The 17408-nt window shown below is 38.0% G+C and overlaps 4 protein-coding genes across 6 annotated transcripts; all 4 read left to right on the top strand.

Annotated features, from left to right (window-relative positions):
- The first annotated feature begins 131 nt into the window (after nt 1-131).
- On the top strand, nt 132-1040 carry LOC103996583 (16.9 kDa class I heat shock protein 2-like). The gene has a single exon (XM_009417510.3). The coding sequence runs from the start codon at nt 335-337 to the stop codon at nt 806-808; it is 474 nt and encodes a 157-aa protein (XP_009415785.2). The 5' UTR covers nt 132-334; the 3' UTR covers nt 809-1040.
- A 2837-nt stretch (nt 1041-3877) lies between these two features.
- LOC135622249 (16.9 kDa class I heat shock protein 2-like) lies at nt 3878-4667 on the top strand. Its single transcript, XM_065123913.1, has one exon. The coding sequence runs from the start codon at nt 4032-4034 to the stop codon at nt 4503-4505; it is 474 nt and encodes a 157-aa protein (XP_064979985.1). The 5' UTR covers nt 3878-4031; the 3' UTR covers nt 4506-4667.
- Nucleotides 4668-5363: 696 nt separating this feature from the next.
- LOC135622246 (putative metallophosphoesterase At3g03305) lies at nt 5364-11577 on the top strand. 3 transcript variants are annotated; one of them, XM_065123910.1, is made up of 4 exons: nt 5364-6236; nt 8145-8386; nt 9602-11143; nt 11243-11577. In XM_065123910.1, the coding sequence occupies exons 1-4, from the start codon at nt 5936-5938 to the stop codon at nt 11393-11395; spliced, it is 2238 nt and encodes a 745-aa protein (XP_064979982.1). In that variant the 5' UTR covers nt 5364-5935; the 3' UTR covers nt 11396-11577. The 3 variants fall into 3 exon arrangements, with proteins under 3 accessions (XP_064979982.1, XP_064979981.1, XP_064979983.1); XM_065123909.1 differs by having other exon boundaries at nt 8115-8386; XM_065123911.1 differs by lacking the exon at nt 5364-6236 and adding an exon at nt 6280-7456.
- A 135-nt stretch (nt 11578-11712) lies between these two features.
- LOC135622248 (uncharacterized) lies at nt 11713-15969 on the top strand. The gene is made up of 8 exons (XM_065123912.1): nt 11713-12130; nt 12289-12414; nt 12494-12652; nt 13574-13692; nt 13807-13998; nt 14082-14172; nt 15085-15201; nt 15596-15969. Exons 1-7 carry the CDS (start codon nt 11879-11881, stop codon nt 15175-15177), a joined length of 1032 nt encoding a protein of 343 aa, XP_064979984.1. The 5' UTR covers nt 11713-11878; the 3' UTR covers nt 15178-15201; nt 15596-15969.
- Nucleotides 15970-17408: the final 1439 nt, after the last annotated feature.

Here is a 17408-nt window from a genome sequence, read left to right as displayed (position 1 = left end):
ACGACAAACAATATCTGGAGTCTTCGAGATGATGGTGGAAAGATCATGAGTCTTCGAGAACATGTGGCCCACCGCGCATTTCAGGGATTCACTTCTTCTCCTCTCATTGGAGCTTCCTGCGTCGTCGAGCAGCTTCCGGAGGCGAGAGGAGACTCGGAGCCCTCTGCATCCGACTCTATAAGTACTCCACACCAACCTCTCGTCGTCGTCGACCAGCAACACCGCGCCATCAGCAACAACACATACCACCAAACTCGTCCGATTCCCTCTCCTTTACTTTCGTTTCCTTTTCTGCAGCCAGCCAGCAGCAGCGGAGCATCATCTCATAACAGCAATGTCGATCGTCAGACGCAGCAACATCTTCGACCCTTTCTCCCTCGACGTCTGGGACCCCTTCCAGGGCTTCCCCTTCGATGCCTTCCGTTCCCTTGCGGAGACGCGCCCCGGCTTCGTCAGCGAGACCTCCGCCTTCGCCAACACCCGCATAGATTGGAAGGAGACACCCGAGGCGCACGTCTTCAAGGCTGACCTGCCGGGGGTGAAGAAGGAGGAGGTGAAGGTGGAGGTGGAGGAAGGCAGGGTCGTCCAGATCAGCGGCGAGCGGAGCAAGGAGAAGGAGGAGAAGAGCGACAAGTGGCACCGCGTGGAGCGGAGCAGCGGCAAGTTCCTGAGGAGATTCAGATTACCAGAGAATGCCAAGGTGGATCAGGTGAAGGCGTCCATGGAGAACGGTGTCCTGACCGTGACGGTGCCCAAGGAGGAGGCGAAGAAGAAGCCGGGGATGAAGTCCATCGAGATCTCGGGCTGAGCTCGTATTGGAACACACAACCTGTGTTGTCAGCCAATCTACGTAATGTGATTGGAAAAATAAGCTTGCTCGAGACTTGTGTGTCCGTATGTCCAAGTCAGCCGTCCGATTTGTGTGTTGTTGTCCGTAGTCGACCTTCTCGTGTGCAGTCCGCTTGGAATTGAAGTCCTCATCAATCGTCTTTGTTAAAAGTATTAATGGTTATACATCATCATCATCATTATTATTATTATTAATGGTTATACATCATCATCATCATCAATCGTCTCCGTTCCATCTCATCCTTACTAGTAATTATTAGCATCATCAGCAGAGCCTGGAAGGATTCCTTCTTTTTGTTTGGAAGACAAACATGATTTTACCCTCTTAACTCTTTTAAGTCTTTGATGATGTAACATTTATATGCTCGCTGGATATATTTTCATAGACTTATTTTATTTTTTTTAAAAATCTTTAGCTAACGTATATACACATCAATCCAGCATAATAAAATGATTAGATTTTAATTATTTTTTTATTTTAGTATTTGATAAGGAATATATCGTCAACTTATTCCACATATGATTATCAGATAAATATATATATGTCATCTCCTCCCTTATTGCTAATCTGGATAAGAGATTAATGAGAAGCTATTAAACATGATTAACGGCTACTCCTCCTCAAAATATTTTATAAATATTTGTTATATTTTATGATCAAATATAAAAAATATCTTTAATATAATAAAAAAGATATCATCTTTTGATTACTTGTGTCCATGTTCACAAACCTTAGATTATTAACTTAGGTGCAGAAATTTCTTTCAAACTTCGATTTTTATACAAGTGATAAATCGGAAGCTTAATATTTTTATCTTGAAAATATTTTGAATAATCTTACGCATATATGTCTGAATCACATTCAACTGATCAAAATATTAATACCTTTTTCCCTTAAAGATTTTATGTGCCTATCATAATTCAATGATGCATCGTAGTTAATTAAGAGATCTAATATACAATTTAGAAAATATCCTATTTCTCAATCATGGGCTTACATGTCAGATTAAGTCACATTTAAGTTTCATTGGTGCGATGGGCTTGCGAGGGATTATTTACTTTGGGCGATGAGTATATCTATACGATTTTGTCCTTTCGAAACTCGTAAGTTTTAAAAAACATATTTAAGGATAAATATGACCCGATAGACTTAAAGGTCATTGGTTCTCCTACTCAATCAATGTGGGACTAAATATATTTATCTATGCTCTCTCTCGTAGAGAAACCAATGACTTATAAGTTTACCGGGTCACCATTACCCTTAGAGGTGTCTTTTGGAGCTCACGAACTTCGAAAGGGCAAAATTGTGTGTGTACATTCATCGTACAAAATGAATAATTCTTCACGAGCTTACGGGCCGCACCAATGATGGACCGACAAAATGTTGACTTATCATGTACTAAAATTCTAATTATTTATTAATATCATTTAAGTGCTAAAGGTAACATTGAAGAAGGTGATTAGAAGAAATGGTGGCAAACTAATCCAACTCAATTAGATAATTAAATAATATACAATGAAATCTCAACTGACCTTTGTTTACTTGTAAATGTCATGGTTATGCAAAGGCATACCACTAATATGAACATAACAAATATAATATCTAAAACATATATTTGTTAGATTACGTCATCTATCTATCTAATTAATAAGATATATTATAGATTTGATTTGGTTATAATAAAAATTATAAACAATAGAAAGGAAGTTTATATTATAGTAGAATTTCTTAGGAGATGTTCTTCATCGGAGAAACTCTCTTAATTGCTTATCATAGATCATTTATTCTCGCCTATATATATACATGACTCATTAGGGACTAAACGGTATATGACACAACGTGTGACGATACGACATATGTGATAGTTATTGAGATATTATGATTCCTCTTCCTCTCTTAGCCTCCTTAGTCCCTAAAATATCGATCTAAGCGATCTCGTGAAAGGATAGAAAGAGAGGAGAAAGAGACTCTAGTTCTTCTTGTAGATCGACATTATTATGATTTTGATGATGCGCTTGTAGATTAGGTAAAGTTCTTTCCGACATCGAAAAGTACATGTCATAAATCGGATCCATTGTTATTTGATTACAATTCTAATATTAAAAAAATTTCACATAATATATAGCATATTATGATTTTATGTTTCCAATATTATGTATATCATATAAAATATAATACGTATGGTGTGGCTTTTCCATAAAAACTTTTCATTCTGAGTTTTTTTTATTTATATATATTTTAAAATTTATTTTTCAGTACTCTTATTTTTTTCTTCAAAACATCCTTCCTTCTTTTATTATTTATTAGGGATCTTATATATGTATTTTATGTGAGTTATAATATTTTTTAATATTATTATGGTGCTTTTGTCACATGTATAAAAATACTATAAATTGATAAAAAGTTGGTGGAATAGAAAACATCCTTTTTGTGGGTTTCAAATGTTTACTCTTATTGATTTGAGAACAAGACATAAGCACTTGATCCTAAAAAATTTGCTATTAACCAGACTAGTTAGTATCTTAGAAAATATGTTGGATGAGATCTTGAATTTTCAACCTTTAATATATACCATTATCAATATATAGAAAACTTATATGTCAATTATATTATTTTGGTATCTTCCTAAAAATATTATAGACTTCTGTAAAAATACCAATCTTATTGATTGATCGACTGATGCCATACCAAGAATGGAATACTACTTTAGATATTCTCTCAAAAATATTTTCAAGACCAAAGAAAATAAGATCATAAGGGAGAAAAAAAAAAAGCACCTTCATGCAAAATCCAATAAAAAAATTCGTCCATACAAATTTTTATAGGATGAAAGTAATCCTGAAAAACTAGAATACCTTTTTCTATCCAGATTTTTCTCCGTAATTAAATATTTTTTTAAAAAAATATATTATTCTTAACATATCCCAACAAGATCGCGATCCTTCGAGAAAGTGATAGAAGATGATAAGCCATCTTCCAAAACCCAACAGGACTACTCCTACATCGTCGAGCGACTTCCAGAGGCGTGACGACACTTGCGGTCCTCTCCATCCCGGTCTTTATAAGTGCTCGACACCGGCAACGGCGACGAGTCATACTAGCAAATTCTTCCGATTTGTTCGTCCATTCGTTTACATCTCTGCATTCAGCAGTAGTAGCAGAACATTACCTCATAACAGCCATGTCGATCGTGAGGCGGAGCAACATCTTCGACCCCTTCTCCCTCGACGTCTGGGACCCTTTCCAGGGTTTCCCCTTTGATTCCTTCCGTTCACTCTCAGAGACGCGCCCCAGCTTCGTGAGCGACGCATCCGCCTTCGCTAACACACGCATCGACTGGAAGGAGACGCCTGAGGCTCACATCTTCAAGGCCGACCTGCCGGGGGCGAAGAAGGAGGAGGTGAAGGTGGAGGTGGAGGAAGGCAGGGTTCTCCAGATCAGCGGCGAGCGGAGCAAGGAGAAGGAGGAGAAGAGCGACAAGTGGCATCGCGTGGAGCGGAGCAGCGGCAAGTTCCTGAGGAGATTCAGGTTGCCAGAGAATGCCAAGGTGGATCAGGTGAAGGCGTCCATGGAGAACGGTGTCCTGACCGTGACGGTGCCCAAGGAGGAGGCGCAGAAGAAGCCGGAGATGAAGTCCATCGAGATCTCGGGCTGAGCTCGTAATGGAACACACAACCTCTGTTTTCAGTCAATCTATGTACTGTGTGATCGGAAAAATAAGCATGCTGTCTGCTCTTTGGTTTGTGTCTTTGTAGTCTGTCGTCGATCGTCTTGTGTTCAGTCTTCTTGAAATCGAAGCGTTAAGTTGGTATGTCAATTCTTCATCCTCGCCATTCGTTTTGCCAGCATAATAATTGTAAGTCGGTGTCTGCTATCTATACTCTTTTACTTTCGTTTTACCCATTTGATGCGTTATAATGTTAATTGTTCGATGCTTCATCCCCATGCGTCTGCCAAGACAGGATGCAAAGTAGTTCGTTCGTCCCGGTCGCTTATGGTTGGTTGAGCAAAAGCACACGGACAGTGTGTAAGGAGATCCCCATAAACATAAAGAACCGCAGAGTTTGTCATATTAATCATCGTACTCGTGATATTATTTAAAACTTCAACTTGATTTTAACATTTTAAGTATTTGGAGAAATTTAAAAGGGAGGGTGCTATCTAAGAATTATTAATTAGTTTAAATTTTTATTAATCTTATTATATGATTTGATGTTCCATAAGATGGTTTATCTTATAATTTAGATTGTTTTGGATGAAAATTAAAAAAAAGATTTTGATGTGTTGAAAAAATAATAACAAAAATCTTTTTTTTTATTTATCACATTTGCATTAATTTATAGTAGAAAAATGAAATTAAATAATAATCTTAAATAGGTAAACAAGTCCTAAATAGTATAAATCATTTTAATTATTAATTTTTATTATAAATATGAAGATTTTAAAATATTTTTCTTAAAAAATATCCTCATTTTAATTTGTTTAAATAATATCCCTAAATATAAAAAAAAAATCCTTTCTTCCTTCTCCTCCTCTCCTCGCCCATCTGCCGTTGCCTTTCGCCGCCGTCGCCACCTGTCCTTCATCCCTTCTCTCCCACGCCCGTCCTTCCCCGTCATCTCCTCCTCCTTCCTTCTCTGTGCTCCTCCTCCTAGCCTTGCCCCTGCCATCTCCTCCGTTCTCTCCTACTCCCCTCACGTTCATCTCCACCAGCGATAACACCTTCGATCGGAGCAAGGCACGGAAACGGATGAGGCGACGATGACGAAGAAGGGGTAATTTTGGATATGTCGAGTTTATGGGTATCGTTTAGGAAAAGAAAAACCAAAAGAGGATACTGTTTAGAAAAAAAAATATATTTCTCTAGAAAAATCGTCTAAGATTTTATGAAGTAATGGATGTGGGAAAGTGAATGATCTTCGACGGAAATTTGGAAGGTCTCCTTTTTATGATACGATCGGAGGACGCGATTCGGAAACACTCGAAACGGCACGTGAGAAAATCATCAAATAAATTTCCGTTCGCCATTCGCATGTCAAACTCTCCGACCGCCCCTTGTCTCGTCGCTGTCGTCAAGAAAGAACGATGGCGTCTCCGATCTCCTCCGCAATCTTCTTCTTCTTCTTCTCCTCCTTCTCCTTCGCCTTTGCTCTCTCATGGTCGTCCTCAATCGAGGTGGAGAGCAAGGTTGTCGGAGGGGAGGGGGCAGAACCGGTGGCGAGGGAGTCGTTTCCAATCGACGGCGACGTCGCCTGGGTCGTCCAAGTTTCGGACCTCCACCTTAGCACCTACCATCCCGACCGCGCCGACGACCTCGTTCGCCTCCTCGCCCCAGCTCTTCGCGCCATCCGGCCCTCGCTCCTCCTCATCACCGGCGACATCACTGGTTTGCTGCCCCTCACCCTATTCTCCCTATTTTGATTATTTTCCTAAAATTCTTTGTCGTCTGGTAGGTTCCGGAATCAGTTCGGCATAGAGTTTGTGTACTGCTGCCTAGTCTAATTTGTTCTTTCACAAATAAGTTAAGCTTTGATACTAACATCGAGGTTAAAATGCAGCAAGTCCTGCTTGTTTACGACTTCTTAGATGCTGCAATTGTTCAAATCTCCATTATCTTATCCTAGCTCCCTGAAACTTAATAATTATTGTTCATGATTTTTCATGTTTTGTCTAAAGTCATTGTACAATTTGACTAATTATTTAAACATATGTAAGAATGATCGATTAGGCTAGAACCCTGAACGTACTATGAAACTGCCTATTTACTAATTAATATTGTGATTTGCTGATTTATGTACCTCAACGTGTAAATCATCCAACTTGTTATGATCCACGTTCCAACAAGGATGTTTGTAAGTGTTCGAATGAAGTCGCTCTGGCATCTTTATACATGTAGTTCTGTTGTGGGAAACAACCTTGAGCCGTGGTCCCGGGGCCGATGTGGCTTAGTTCGGGTCCGGATGATGGGGATCTTCCCAGGACGGCCCTTGAGACCGCTAAGGTGGCCGACTGCTGTGGTCCGATCGGTGCGCGGTCGCCTTTTCCTCCGGGGGGAACTCCTCGCCTGGACGTTTAGTGGGAGGCCTCTGTCTTCGCACCTGCACACAGGTCGGGTCGGGAGAGCTCGGCCCGACCCCTCCGACGATCAAGTCAGTTGGTAGTCACAGAGGGTTTTTCTCTTTGTTTTTCCTCCTCCTCTTTTTCCTTGGAGCACGAGGGTTTTTATAGTGAAAGTTACTGTTCCCTGAAGTTCCTGCCTGCAGGGAGCAGGATCGTACTTCTGGTAGCATCTGACATCGACGTTGGCATGGCGTGAGGGATCGAGCCTGAGCAGGATGTTAATGTGCCTCGGTCGGTGTTCCGGTCCGAGTTGACCAGGTGCTGTCGTGAGGTGTCATCTGGGGCAGCTGACGTCACCCGAGTCTTATCGCCATTATTACCCTCATCAAGTTCTTGGTTCTTTTAGCCTAGAACAAACTGTGATCTGAATGATATAGTAGACTGTTTATGCATGCTACTTCAACCATGCATAAGATCAGTAATGCTCTGTGCCAGACCTTCCAAAGTATCGGTTTTGAACATTCACAATCTAATACCCCTTTCCAGGTATGCTGATGGCATGTCATGCAATAATTCAAAGCTTGTTTGAAGTGTCATGCAGCAGATATAAAGTAAAAAGGAAAAAGGAAATCTGCACCAAGTTTCTAAATTCTGTAGTTAAAAATTAAAAGGATATTCTTTTTATAAGATCCTTAGGTGGTTAAGAATCAAATGTACAATGAACTTACAAATGTTACAATGTCATGCCATGTGTTCAATTTCTGAAGGTGACATATACTAATTACATGGTTCTTGGGAAATGTGTTTTTTTTTTTAATGTACCAGCATCGTTTCATGGCTCAGGAAGGCATTGGTTATGTCCTCAAACAATTGAATGTAAGAATTGATAAAAGTATTTCTGCATTATTTCACTATCACTTTTTGTATGATGCCCTTGGATTTGTTAAAGGTATTTTTCCTGTTTCCACCCTGATTTCTCATTGGCAGCAAACATATATAACATGTACTTAAAGGAAGCTTTGATGAGAAGTCACTAGATTTGTTGTGTGCTTTCCTTTACAATAAATATTGGTGTGGGCTAAAAGTATCTTGAACGGTATCATTGTATGCTTAAATAAATTGATAAAGTTTTCTTAACCGTTAGGTGATTCTATATTGAGGATAAATGATTGAACAATGCTTCTCTGGCCTTTTCTTTATACAGTAAGACTTTTTCTTCATTTTCTGCAATCAGATGCCAAAAACAAAAGACGAACAAGCACAAGGCAAGATATATCAGAATGGATCCAATACAGTAACAGCATGGACGGAATTGTCAAATATAGTGGCATAGACAAGAGAAGAATATTTGATATAAGAGGCAATCATGACAAATATGGAGTTCCATATGTTGGTCATGAATTGGATTTTTTCTCAACTTACAGTGTTAGTTCGCAGCTAAGAAGGCAGAGTACTGTTCAGAGTATCTCTCTTGTGGTATTATTCCCAATCTGGTTCTCATTTTTTGGTTTTTGAGTAAGTGGTGATGTTGCTTTAGTGGTTAGAACAGAAATTAGGTGGAATTTCGCTTGCGAGTGGAATTAAAATTGAAATATTATCCCTTTAATCTGCATTTTAAACTGCCAAATCTGGAGCTTGAATGGGAGTCTAAATATGATTCTTCCCAGCCGGTCATTAAAATTGAAATTGCTCATTCTAGTTTCCAATCATTCTTATGCAGAAATCCCCTGAATTAAATACCTTATAGACAGAGTATTTGTCATGACTGATTTAACAATTTGCTTGCAAGTTCTCGTAAATCCACATTAATGCCATATCTGCATTTCAGTAACCACCATAAGATGACCATTATGCTATATCCCATGTAATGAAGGCATTTCAGTTATCCTTTTATCTTCTAACTTGTTGAAATTTATATTTTCTGGTTCATATGGAACTTCTGGGATTTTGTAAGATAAATGTTCAGCATGTTACGATGAGCACTAAATGCAAAATTTTATAAGGTTGTTGATGATGTTACAAATAATTGTTAATGTTTTGTAAAACGAAATTAATGTATAAGCAATTGATAGTGTTAGCACATAATTGTTTAAATTTTATTGTGATCAACATGACATTTATTGCATTATTCTGCTGTACCATATAAATTTTTTTACAGTTGTATGCTTATTACTGTGTTTTAATCATCATGCAAACCTTAATACATAATTGATCTAGTTGGTAGTAGTTTTCTCATTTTATGCATATTTTAAGGAGGTTCATGTATTACAGTTCCTTTCCTAAATCTCCTCCATCATTTGTGAAGGTTGCTCCATGTATTTTCAGTTAATGAAATGCTTTCTTGGTTAACAAATATTTGTTTTATATCCTTAATAATTTAATCAATAACTTTTAACATGTTTTTGGCCAATGTTAGTGCATACGTAGTTATGAGTCCAGTTATTCTATATGGGTTATCATTATAGAAGGATTCCCAACCATGTTATTGTAGTTGGTTGTTACAGTTAGAGCTTGTTGACCAATTTGAGATTGATGCTGTATTCAGGTTATTTATCAAGTGACATCACTTCTAATGCTTATAGACAATTATTTAACATTCTTTATATGTTCTCGTATGTGTCTAGACAGATATTACGTATATCTATTTTTCGCATATAAAGTATGGGTTGACATTCTTTTGAGATTCTCTAGGGTGATGATAGAAAGTACATCTTCATTGGTATAGATGACACACTTAGCATCGGAATTCGTGGTCCATCAAATTTATTTGGTCATCCAACTGAGAAGAGAATGGCTGTTGTGGAGTCTGAACTGCAATATTGGGATGTTTATCCCAGTGATTCAGTAACAAAAATATTATTTGGGCACTTTCCAATGTCTTTTACAGCTTCATCTGAAAAAGGACAGCGTTATGAAAGTTTATTTGCAAGGCAATCAGTTTCCTCGTACATTTGTGGTCACCTGCATGGAAATTTCAGCAGACAACTTTGGAGACTCCATCCGTCAAAATTGTCATCTGATGTTTTAGTTCCAAGAAAGGCTAAAGGCTTTTGGGAATGGGAACTAGGAGATTGGAAAGAGTCCAGATTGATCAGAATTTTGTCCGTTGATGGAGGGGTGGTCTCTTTCCATGATATCGAGCTTCTGAGAAAACATGATGTCCGGGATGAATTCCAAACAACTATTGTCATAACATATCCTGCTGACTCGAGAAACATGAACAATATGGAGCAAAATAATCAGTCTTTTAGGAATGATATCAATGCTCTTGTCTTTTCTACTCAGCAAATAATTAATGTGACTGCTAAGGTTTTTGACGCATTCAGGGAGTACAAAATAATGGAAGAAGTGCCGCTGCAGCTTATTAGTGCAGTTGACAAGCCCCTCTTTCATGGAAAATGGAACGCTGAAAGTTATCGGAGCGCATCAGCAACACGTTACCTTTTGCAGGTGTCTGTGGTGGACTCTCAGGGCAAGGAGACTAAAAGCAATCTCCGACCATTTTCTGTCGAAGGTAAACTGGCACATTATGCAAGTACTTGGCTGGCTTATTTGGTTTTCCAAGTTGAGTGGCAGAGTCTATATATGGTTCTTTTGTGGAGCAACTTCTCCTTTCTTGTTGTATTTTTGTGCCTTCCAAAAGTACTAAATTATCTTATGGAGAGAAATGCATCATATCAGAAGTGGGCTACGTCTCACGTCATTTCCTCGCCTATCAAGCGGAGGAAGAGCCTATTTGTGTTATTTTGGTTCTTGATGGAGGGTTCAAGGAATAGAATTTTGTGGTTTTCCATGGTGATGTATCTTCTTTGCCTGCTCAAGTTACCATGGTTCTGGGGTTATGCAACATCCGAGAATGAGAACATTTCTGCTATGTATTTGTCTGGCTGGATGGTGCAGTCTCCGGATAGTCATGCAATTTTAGACAAGCTGGGCAACCCTGATCTGATGGTTATCACATTGCCTTTCATGTATTTGGTGGTCACACCTATGTTTATTCTCATTTATAGTCTCTTTGCAGAAAGATCATCATTTTATTTACAGTTCTGTAGGAAACTGAGGCACCAGAATGGGCCAGTGGCTTCTAATATTGAATTAGAACAGGTGACTCAATTTGTTCCACCGAATTTGACGAGGGGCATAAGTACATCTTCAACATGCAAGTTTTGTCAGGGTTGGACCAGAGGGTCTCTTCTGTCGGGGAGTTTAATCATTACTCTTGTTCATTTCAAGGTAATCAATTACCAAGTTGTGCAAAATATTTCTATATATTTGGAATTTTGTTGGTTGATGTGTTACATACATATGTGCTACATTTCTGGTTCTGTACAGATATGTTTGGCCCTCATGCTTGCTTATGGAGTAGGACCTGTTTCCTTGTCACCTGCCTTGTCATGGGCACCACCTGTATTTTTGGTGGCAACCATATATTCTACGAGTGCCAACATGAATACCGAACAAGAGATGAGAACCAAGAAGGGATGAGTCTACATGTAAATAAATAAATTGGATTGTAAATCATTCTATGATTTACATCTCGGCCTTGAATAGCTTTGGTGAGTGCATCACAGGACAGCCCGATTGGTTCCACTTGTGGAAGACATGATATTGTACAAGACATTGTCCGTTTGATACTTGGTGCAATGCTAAGACTTCGCTTAAGGCTATGCTGTGATGATTGCAATACTAAATCATTTGTTGTTTAACATGGATTAATTAGGTTGTTTATTTAGCTGTGAGGTCTATGTTTTGGTCTATAAGATCATCCATGGATGATGCTGAATAGTAGTAAGCACAGTGTCCTCAGCAGCATCACCTCAATCACCTTTAGTTACTACCGGCCAATTTTTCGTGGTCATCAACGTCGCCGCGTCGGCGGGTGAGGGACCCACTCAACCGCACAAGGACGCTGCAAGTCCGCACCCGCCCCCGCCCCCGCCCCCATCCCCTTTCCTCCGCAAATCTGCCATGGCGCTCCCCAGCCTGACCCTCCGCTGCTTGTTTTCCTCCTTCCAACGTCACCCCACCACGGCCGCCGCCACCAACGGAGCTTCCCTCTCCCCTTCTCCATCTCTTCCATCCCCTTCCCATCTCCAACCGTCCATCCGTTTCAAGCCTAAAAGTAATTTCTGTTCCGCTGGAAGACTCAGGTCGTCCTCTTCAGCAGTCCCTGCCGCGCTCGCACAAAGTACCAAACCCATCAAACTCACGTATCTGGAGGTGCTCTCTCTCTCTCTCTCTCTCTCTCTCTCTCTCATCACCCCTTTGATGCGTCTCCAAAAGATCTACCAGCAAGTCGTCCTCAACACCAAAACGTCAGGTCGTCCCCTTCGGCAGTCCCTGCCTCACGCGATGCTATCTGTACATTTTATGCTTAGGGCAACAGCTGGTTGTGGGATTTGGGCGGGGTCAACATCTTGGTGGACCCGATTCTCGTGGGCAACTTGGACTTCGGTCAACCTTGGCTTTTTGATGGAGCTAAGAAGATCCTGAAGAACTTTAAGGTGATGATGATTTCTTCTGCTCGTAGCAAATATTGTTGATATGACGATTAGGGTTGATCGAGTTGATTTCCTGAGGCAGCTGCAGGACCTTCCCGACCTTGATTGCTTGCTGATCACGCAGAGCCTGGACGACCACTGCCATGTCAAGACCCTGACACCCCTCTCGAAGATGCTTCCTGGCTTGCCCGTCATCTCCACTCCTAATGCAGAGGCCATCCTGAGCAAGCTATTTAAGAATGTAAGTCTCTCGACCTTTCTTGGACGAATTAAATTAGCTGACATGGTTCCATAATTGTTGACATGTGCCTCGGTTGTAACTTTCACCATGGGTCTCTGGACTTACTGATGATGGACTTCATTCTTGTTGTTAGTGATTGCTAGTTTGCAAAGTAATGAGATCTTGATTCTGAATGATACCCGACAGCCAAGATTGTAATTTTCATGATTTGTTTTGGTCGGGCACGTTGATGCAAGAACAGGCCAGTGAAGTCTGCCAAGCCGATAGCCAATAGAGTTTAAAATTTTGGCTAATATCATCTGAATCCTTGTTTAAGTTTCTGGATGGGACGTCCCATCCAGACCAATTATTAGATCTGTGTTACATTAACGAGGCCCAGTGCATCACATACTGAAGTGGCATTAAGCTGCTTGGCTCTACTTAATTCCGTTGCAGAGCTTCTAAAGTCTCTGGAAGATTAATGGGGCTATCCACGATGGCTTTTGGGTAGTATGAAATGTCTGAACAGTTTCATGCTAACTGATGGATTGCATTAGTATATGTTTAGAATAATTTAGATTTATGAAATAAGGAACAGTTATCGTTATGATGGTTAACGATTGAACTTTATTACCTATTTTTTTAGCTTTTTCTGTTGAACAATCAGTCTCCACTTTGAGTTCAGCACTGTTATCATTCTTGTCTGTTGGTCTCCTGGAATTCTTCAACATCACATTCTCAAAATACTTCGAAGCCCTATATACTTTGTGTAACCTGAATGAATTATATATTGCTATCAAAGTGAATCACCACAAAGACGATCTGGAGATGAAAGCAGTGGCACCATATAGATAACTTCATCTATGGCTGAGTGAGCATCTTGTCATTGCATGCAATTTTTTTTTTGTGCTTATTCTAGTGCATTTGAATTTTTTTTTACAGGTTACATATTTAGAACCTGGTCAAAGCATTGATGTGGAAGTGAAAGATAGAGGTATGGTCAATGTCTGTGCAACTGCAGGTCCAATATTAGGGCCTCCTTGGCAGAGACCGGAAAACGGGCAAGTAGATTATATCTTAGGCTGATGGTTGCTACTCTTTTACAATTTCCTATAAATTTTTAGGTTTTCAAACTTCATTTTAGCAGGAGTGTTTTACCTGTAATTTGTGGACAGGTACATAGTTGAATCTGGCCAAAGTCATTTAACTGTATACTATGAGCCGCACTGTGTATACAACCATTCCTTTCTACAAAATTACCAGGCTGATATAGTCATCACACCAGTCATCAAACAAATGCTTCCTGCTTTCACTTTGGTCTCAGGACAAGAAGATGCAGTGCAGCTTGCTAAGTTGTTGAAAGCCAAGTAACTTACTACAACCGAAATTGTTCTTTTACTGTCATATACATCAATATTGACTAGCAGAAAATTATGTCTCTCTTTTTTAGGTACATTGTTCCAATGAAAAATGGTGATCTGGATACTAAAGGAATTATCACAAGTATACTCTATGATGTGGGTACAACAGAATCTTTCAAGGTAAATAAACTGAAACCTTGGGAGTCGAAGCATGCAAGACTATATTGCCAAATGTATGTTTGCACCTTTGTGAACAGAACTAGATATGACATCGAGAAACCTCCATAACAAACATAAATCATACAAATGAGATTTTAACTAGGCCATGAGCTTTTACATCTAGTTTTGTCTCTAGGAAAATTTTGCTTGAACTAACATTTTTTCCCTCAAGGAAGCTTAAAATAATATCTGAGATATGTAAAGCAATAAACTGCTATCAAAGCTGTCTCGAACCCTCGAGTAGTACCAGTCTGCTATCAATTCATAAGGAATTAAATAAATTCACATATTATGCTATATCTCGATGCTTAACCATTAGGGATCAGGTAGCACAGTGCTAAAATTTGAAACAAACAAGTGATGATTAAACTTCCAGGAAGCAAACTTGGCCTTCAACCTCTTCAATTTTGTTGTACATGAGAACTCCAATAGTGAGTATTAAGTGTTCTGTAGTTTCTTTATATAACACAAGACCTTTGTTGATACTTGTTGGTAGGCTCGTGATTTGGTTTATCATAGCAATAAGCTTATGCATGATAAACCTGGTACCTAACTTTGAAGTCCACGATGTCTGGGTTCAACCATCTGTGCTAACTCTATTTAGAGTTTAATTTTCTGGAAGATGGTGCTCTTTATTGAGCATAGCAAATTTGCCTGTGCTTAATAAATGATTACTACAGTAGTTGGGAGGAAGGATCAAAAGAGTTGACCTAGATAGATAATCCTGATTAAGCCAACATCAACCTTTTTCAGGTGTCTGTAACTAGCTATCTGGCAAAATGGAATTCTTGTTATACCCATGATGCACTTCTATCATTAATCTGAAACAATATTCTTTGGAACATGTTACTGATATCCACCAGAATCATGCAGGAATTGCTGTCAAGGGAGCTACCAAATGTCCGAGTGTTGGAGCCTACCCCCGGTATCCCTCTGGAGATACCTGTGGCTTCGGTTGTCTCATAGTGTAGAAGGAACTAACAACGACATGTAAGTGTCTTCAAATGTTTCATACCTCTGTCATATACTCCGGAAAGCTCTTGGTCAGAAGAGAATTAGAATTTTCTTGGCATCATTACTCTGACAAATAATGATAGGCTTCATCACTGCACCCAGCAATCTCATTTCTGCAAGTAGGACAACTGTGTGTCTGTTTTCAAACAACTTCCAAGTTTCAAGTAAATAACTTAATTGCTAGGATGGTTTTGCACGTTGCAAGTAGCCATTTAATTTGTATAAATACACAGAGATATCATTCCTACATAGGAACCTACAAACAAACAAGTCATCCACTGCAGAATTCTAGAGCTGTAATTTAATGTGTGTATTTTAATAACTGGAATAATCAGGTAAGGAATTCTAATGCAAACTTTGGTATTTGCAGCATCCGATGTTTTCAGAGCGTCGATCCTATCCTAATTCAAAGAAATATGGGAATTCAAATTCCAGTTACGAGTAACAGAGAACAGATGACCGGTCTTATGACAAGAAGCTGGATATTGAATGTGAAATATACAATTTGACCATCATTAATTGCATCATGACATGATCTATTGGTTCTACTGGCTCGAAGAATTTCTCTACCACCCAAGTTGTGGCAGCAATTAATGATTGTAACGTGTCATATCTATAAGCATTCCTCAAATTATTGAGCCTTTCAATTATACAATAATTCAACATTTTTGATGTAAAAATCCGACGTTTCTGAATTGTGAAAGGAAATGAAAATATAGTGCTAAAAAGCCATGCAGAGTTTCATTGTGACTTTCGTTGCAAGAACTCAAGTTAAAATAATTTTTTTTAAAAAATCATGATGACTTTCATGGTAATAATCATGAGTTAATGTCATCAAAATAGTTATACATCTTAGAATAAATATAATAAATTATCATTATTTCTCTTCCTTTGTTATAAGAAAAAAAAAAAAGAAATGTGTAAACTATTACTTCTTTCTCCTCCTTTGGCATCATAAAAAAGATTTTGTCATCATAAAAAAAAGAGAAGGATCATGGTGCTACTTCTCTTCCTTTACATCAATTTGTCAATTATAAAACTATTTTGATATCATAACATCACGGTTATTAATATTAAAGATAAATTCCACCGTTCTCTTCCTTTACATCAATTTGTCAATTATAAAACTATTTTGATATCATAACATCACGGTTAATAATATTAAAGATAAATTCAAAGAGGTTAATTGATGATGGGGTATTAAAGTCATGAATATAAACGAGTCATATAAAATAAATAAATATGAATATCGAGAAATCAAAAGAAAGATTATGATTCATTTGGATAAATCTCCTCTTTAGTAAATAGCAAAAATAAAGAATCATAGAATCATAGAAGATCAAATAATAAAAGATCTTGATTCAATCTCAAGTAATGAATATTGAGAAATTAAGATCATGATTTATTTGGATAAATCTCCTATTTAGTAAATAATAAAAAGAATAATCATAGGAGATTAAAAAGTAAAATGTTTTTTTAATAACATCATCAATACATTTAGGCTCAATTCAAGATAAAAAAATAATATTTACATAAATTTTTTTAAAGAAAAACGAGTTTGAATACCTTTTAATGTATCTCTAATAATAAGCTCCTTGGGGTGTGCATCTATATATTTTCATTCCTCGGGTAAGGTTTCTATCGAATAGATGTGTCCAAGTTATTTTGGAAAGAAGAATTCTTATTTAAATTCGATTTATCAAATCTAAAATCATCATCAAAATTATTTTCTTAGTTAAAGAGATTCATAAAAGATAACATAAATAGATTCATCATTGACTAATAATCTTTTATTAAAAACTCGTTAAGCTTCATAGAAATTAAAAAAAAAAAATATTCCTGTTACAAGTTCTTTAGTTTCAATTTATGATATTGATTTCATACTAACATGCCATATTCTTTTATGCCAAATCCATGCATCATCGTTTAAAATTAAAAAATAAGTTTCGCCATGACAATCATCAAGATTAATAGTACAACCATTATTGCTCCTTAGAGCGATCATAGATTTATTATTATGTTATATCTTTATGATACAAGTATGAGATTTAAATTTAAATTTATATCATTTATCACATAATTGACTAATACTTAATAAGTTATATTTTAAACCATCTACTAACAAAAAGATTTGATTTGTTACCAAGAATTTCAATACCAATAATCTTTGCTTTATTTTTGTT

Source organism: Musa acuminata, chromosome BXJ2-9 (assembly GCF_036884655.1).
Source record: "Musa acuminata AAA Group cultivar baxijiao chromosome BXJ2-9, Cavendish_Baxijiao_AAA, whole genome shotgun sequence".
NCBI lineage: Eukaryota > Viridiplantae > Streptophyta > Magnoliopsida > Zingiberales > Musaceae > Musa > Musa acuminata.
Note: the sequence above shows the minus strand (reverse complement) of the source record. Positions and strands in the feature narration are given on the sequence as shown.

Coding starts and splice junctions, on each gene's coding strand:
- LOC135622246 (XM_065123909.1), top strand. CDS start 5,936: ATGGCGTCTCCGATCTCCTCCGCAATCTTCTTCTTCTTCTTCTCCTCC. Junction 8,387..9,601: donor TTCAGAGTATCTCTCTTGTG/GTATTATTCCCA, acceptor GAGATTCTCTAG/GGTGATGATAGAAAGTACAT. Junction 11,144..11,242: donor TTACTCTTGTTCATTTCAAG/GTAATCAATTAC, acceptor GGTTCTGTACAG/ATATGTTTGGCCCTCATGCT.
- LOC135622249 (XM_065123913.1), top strand. CDS start 4,032: ATGTCGATCGTGAGGCGGAGCAACATCTTCGACCCCTTCTCCCTCGAC.
- LOC103996583 (XM_009417510.3), top strand. CDS start 335: ATGTCGATCGTCAGACGCAGCAACATCTTCGACCCTTTCTCCCTCGAC.
- LOC135622248 (XM_065123912.1), top strand. CDS start 11,879: ATGGCGCTCCCCAGCCTGACCCTCCGCTGCTTGTTTTCCTCCTTCCAA. Junction 12,653..13,573: donor TGAGCAAGCTATTTAAGAAT/GTAAGTCTCTCG, acceptor TTTTTTTTACAG/GTTACATATTTAGAACCTGG. Junction 13,693..13,806: donor TGGCAGAGACCGGAAAACGG/GCAAGTAGATTA, acceptor ATTTGTGGACAG/GTACATAGTTGAATCTGGCC.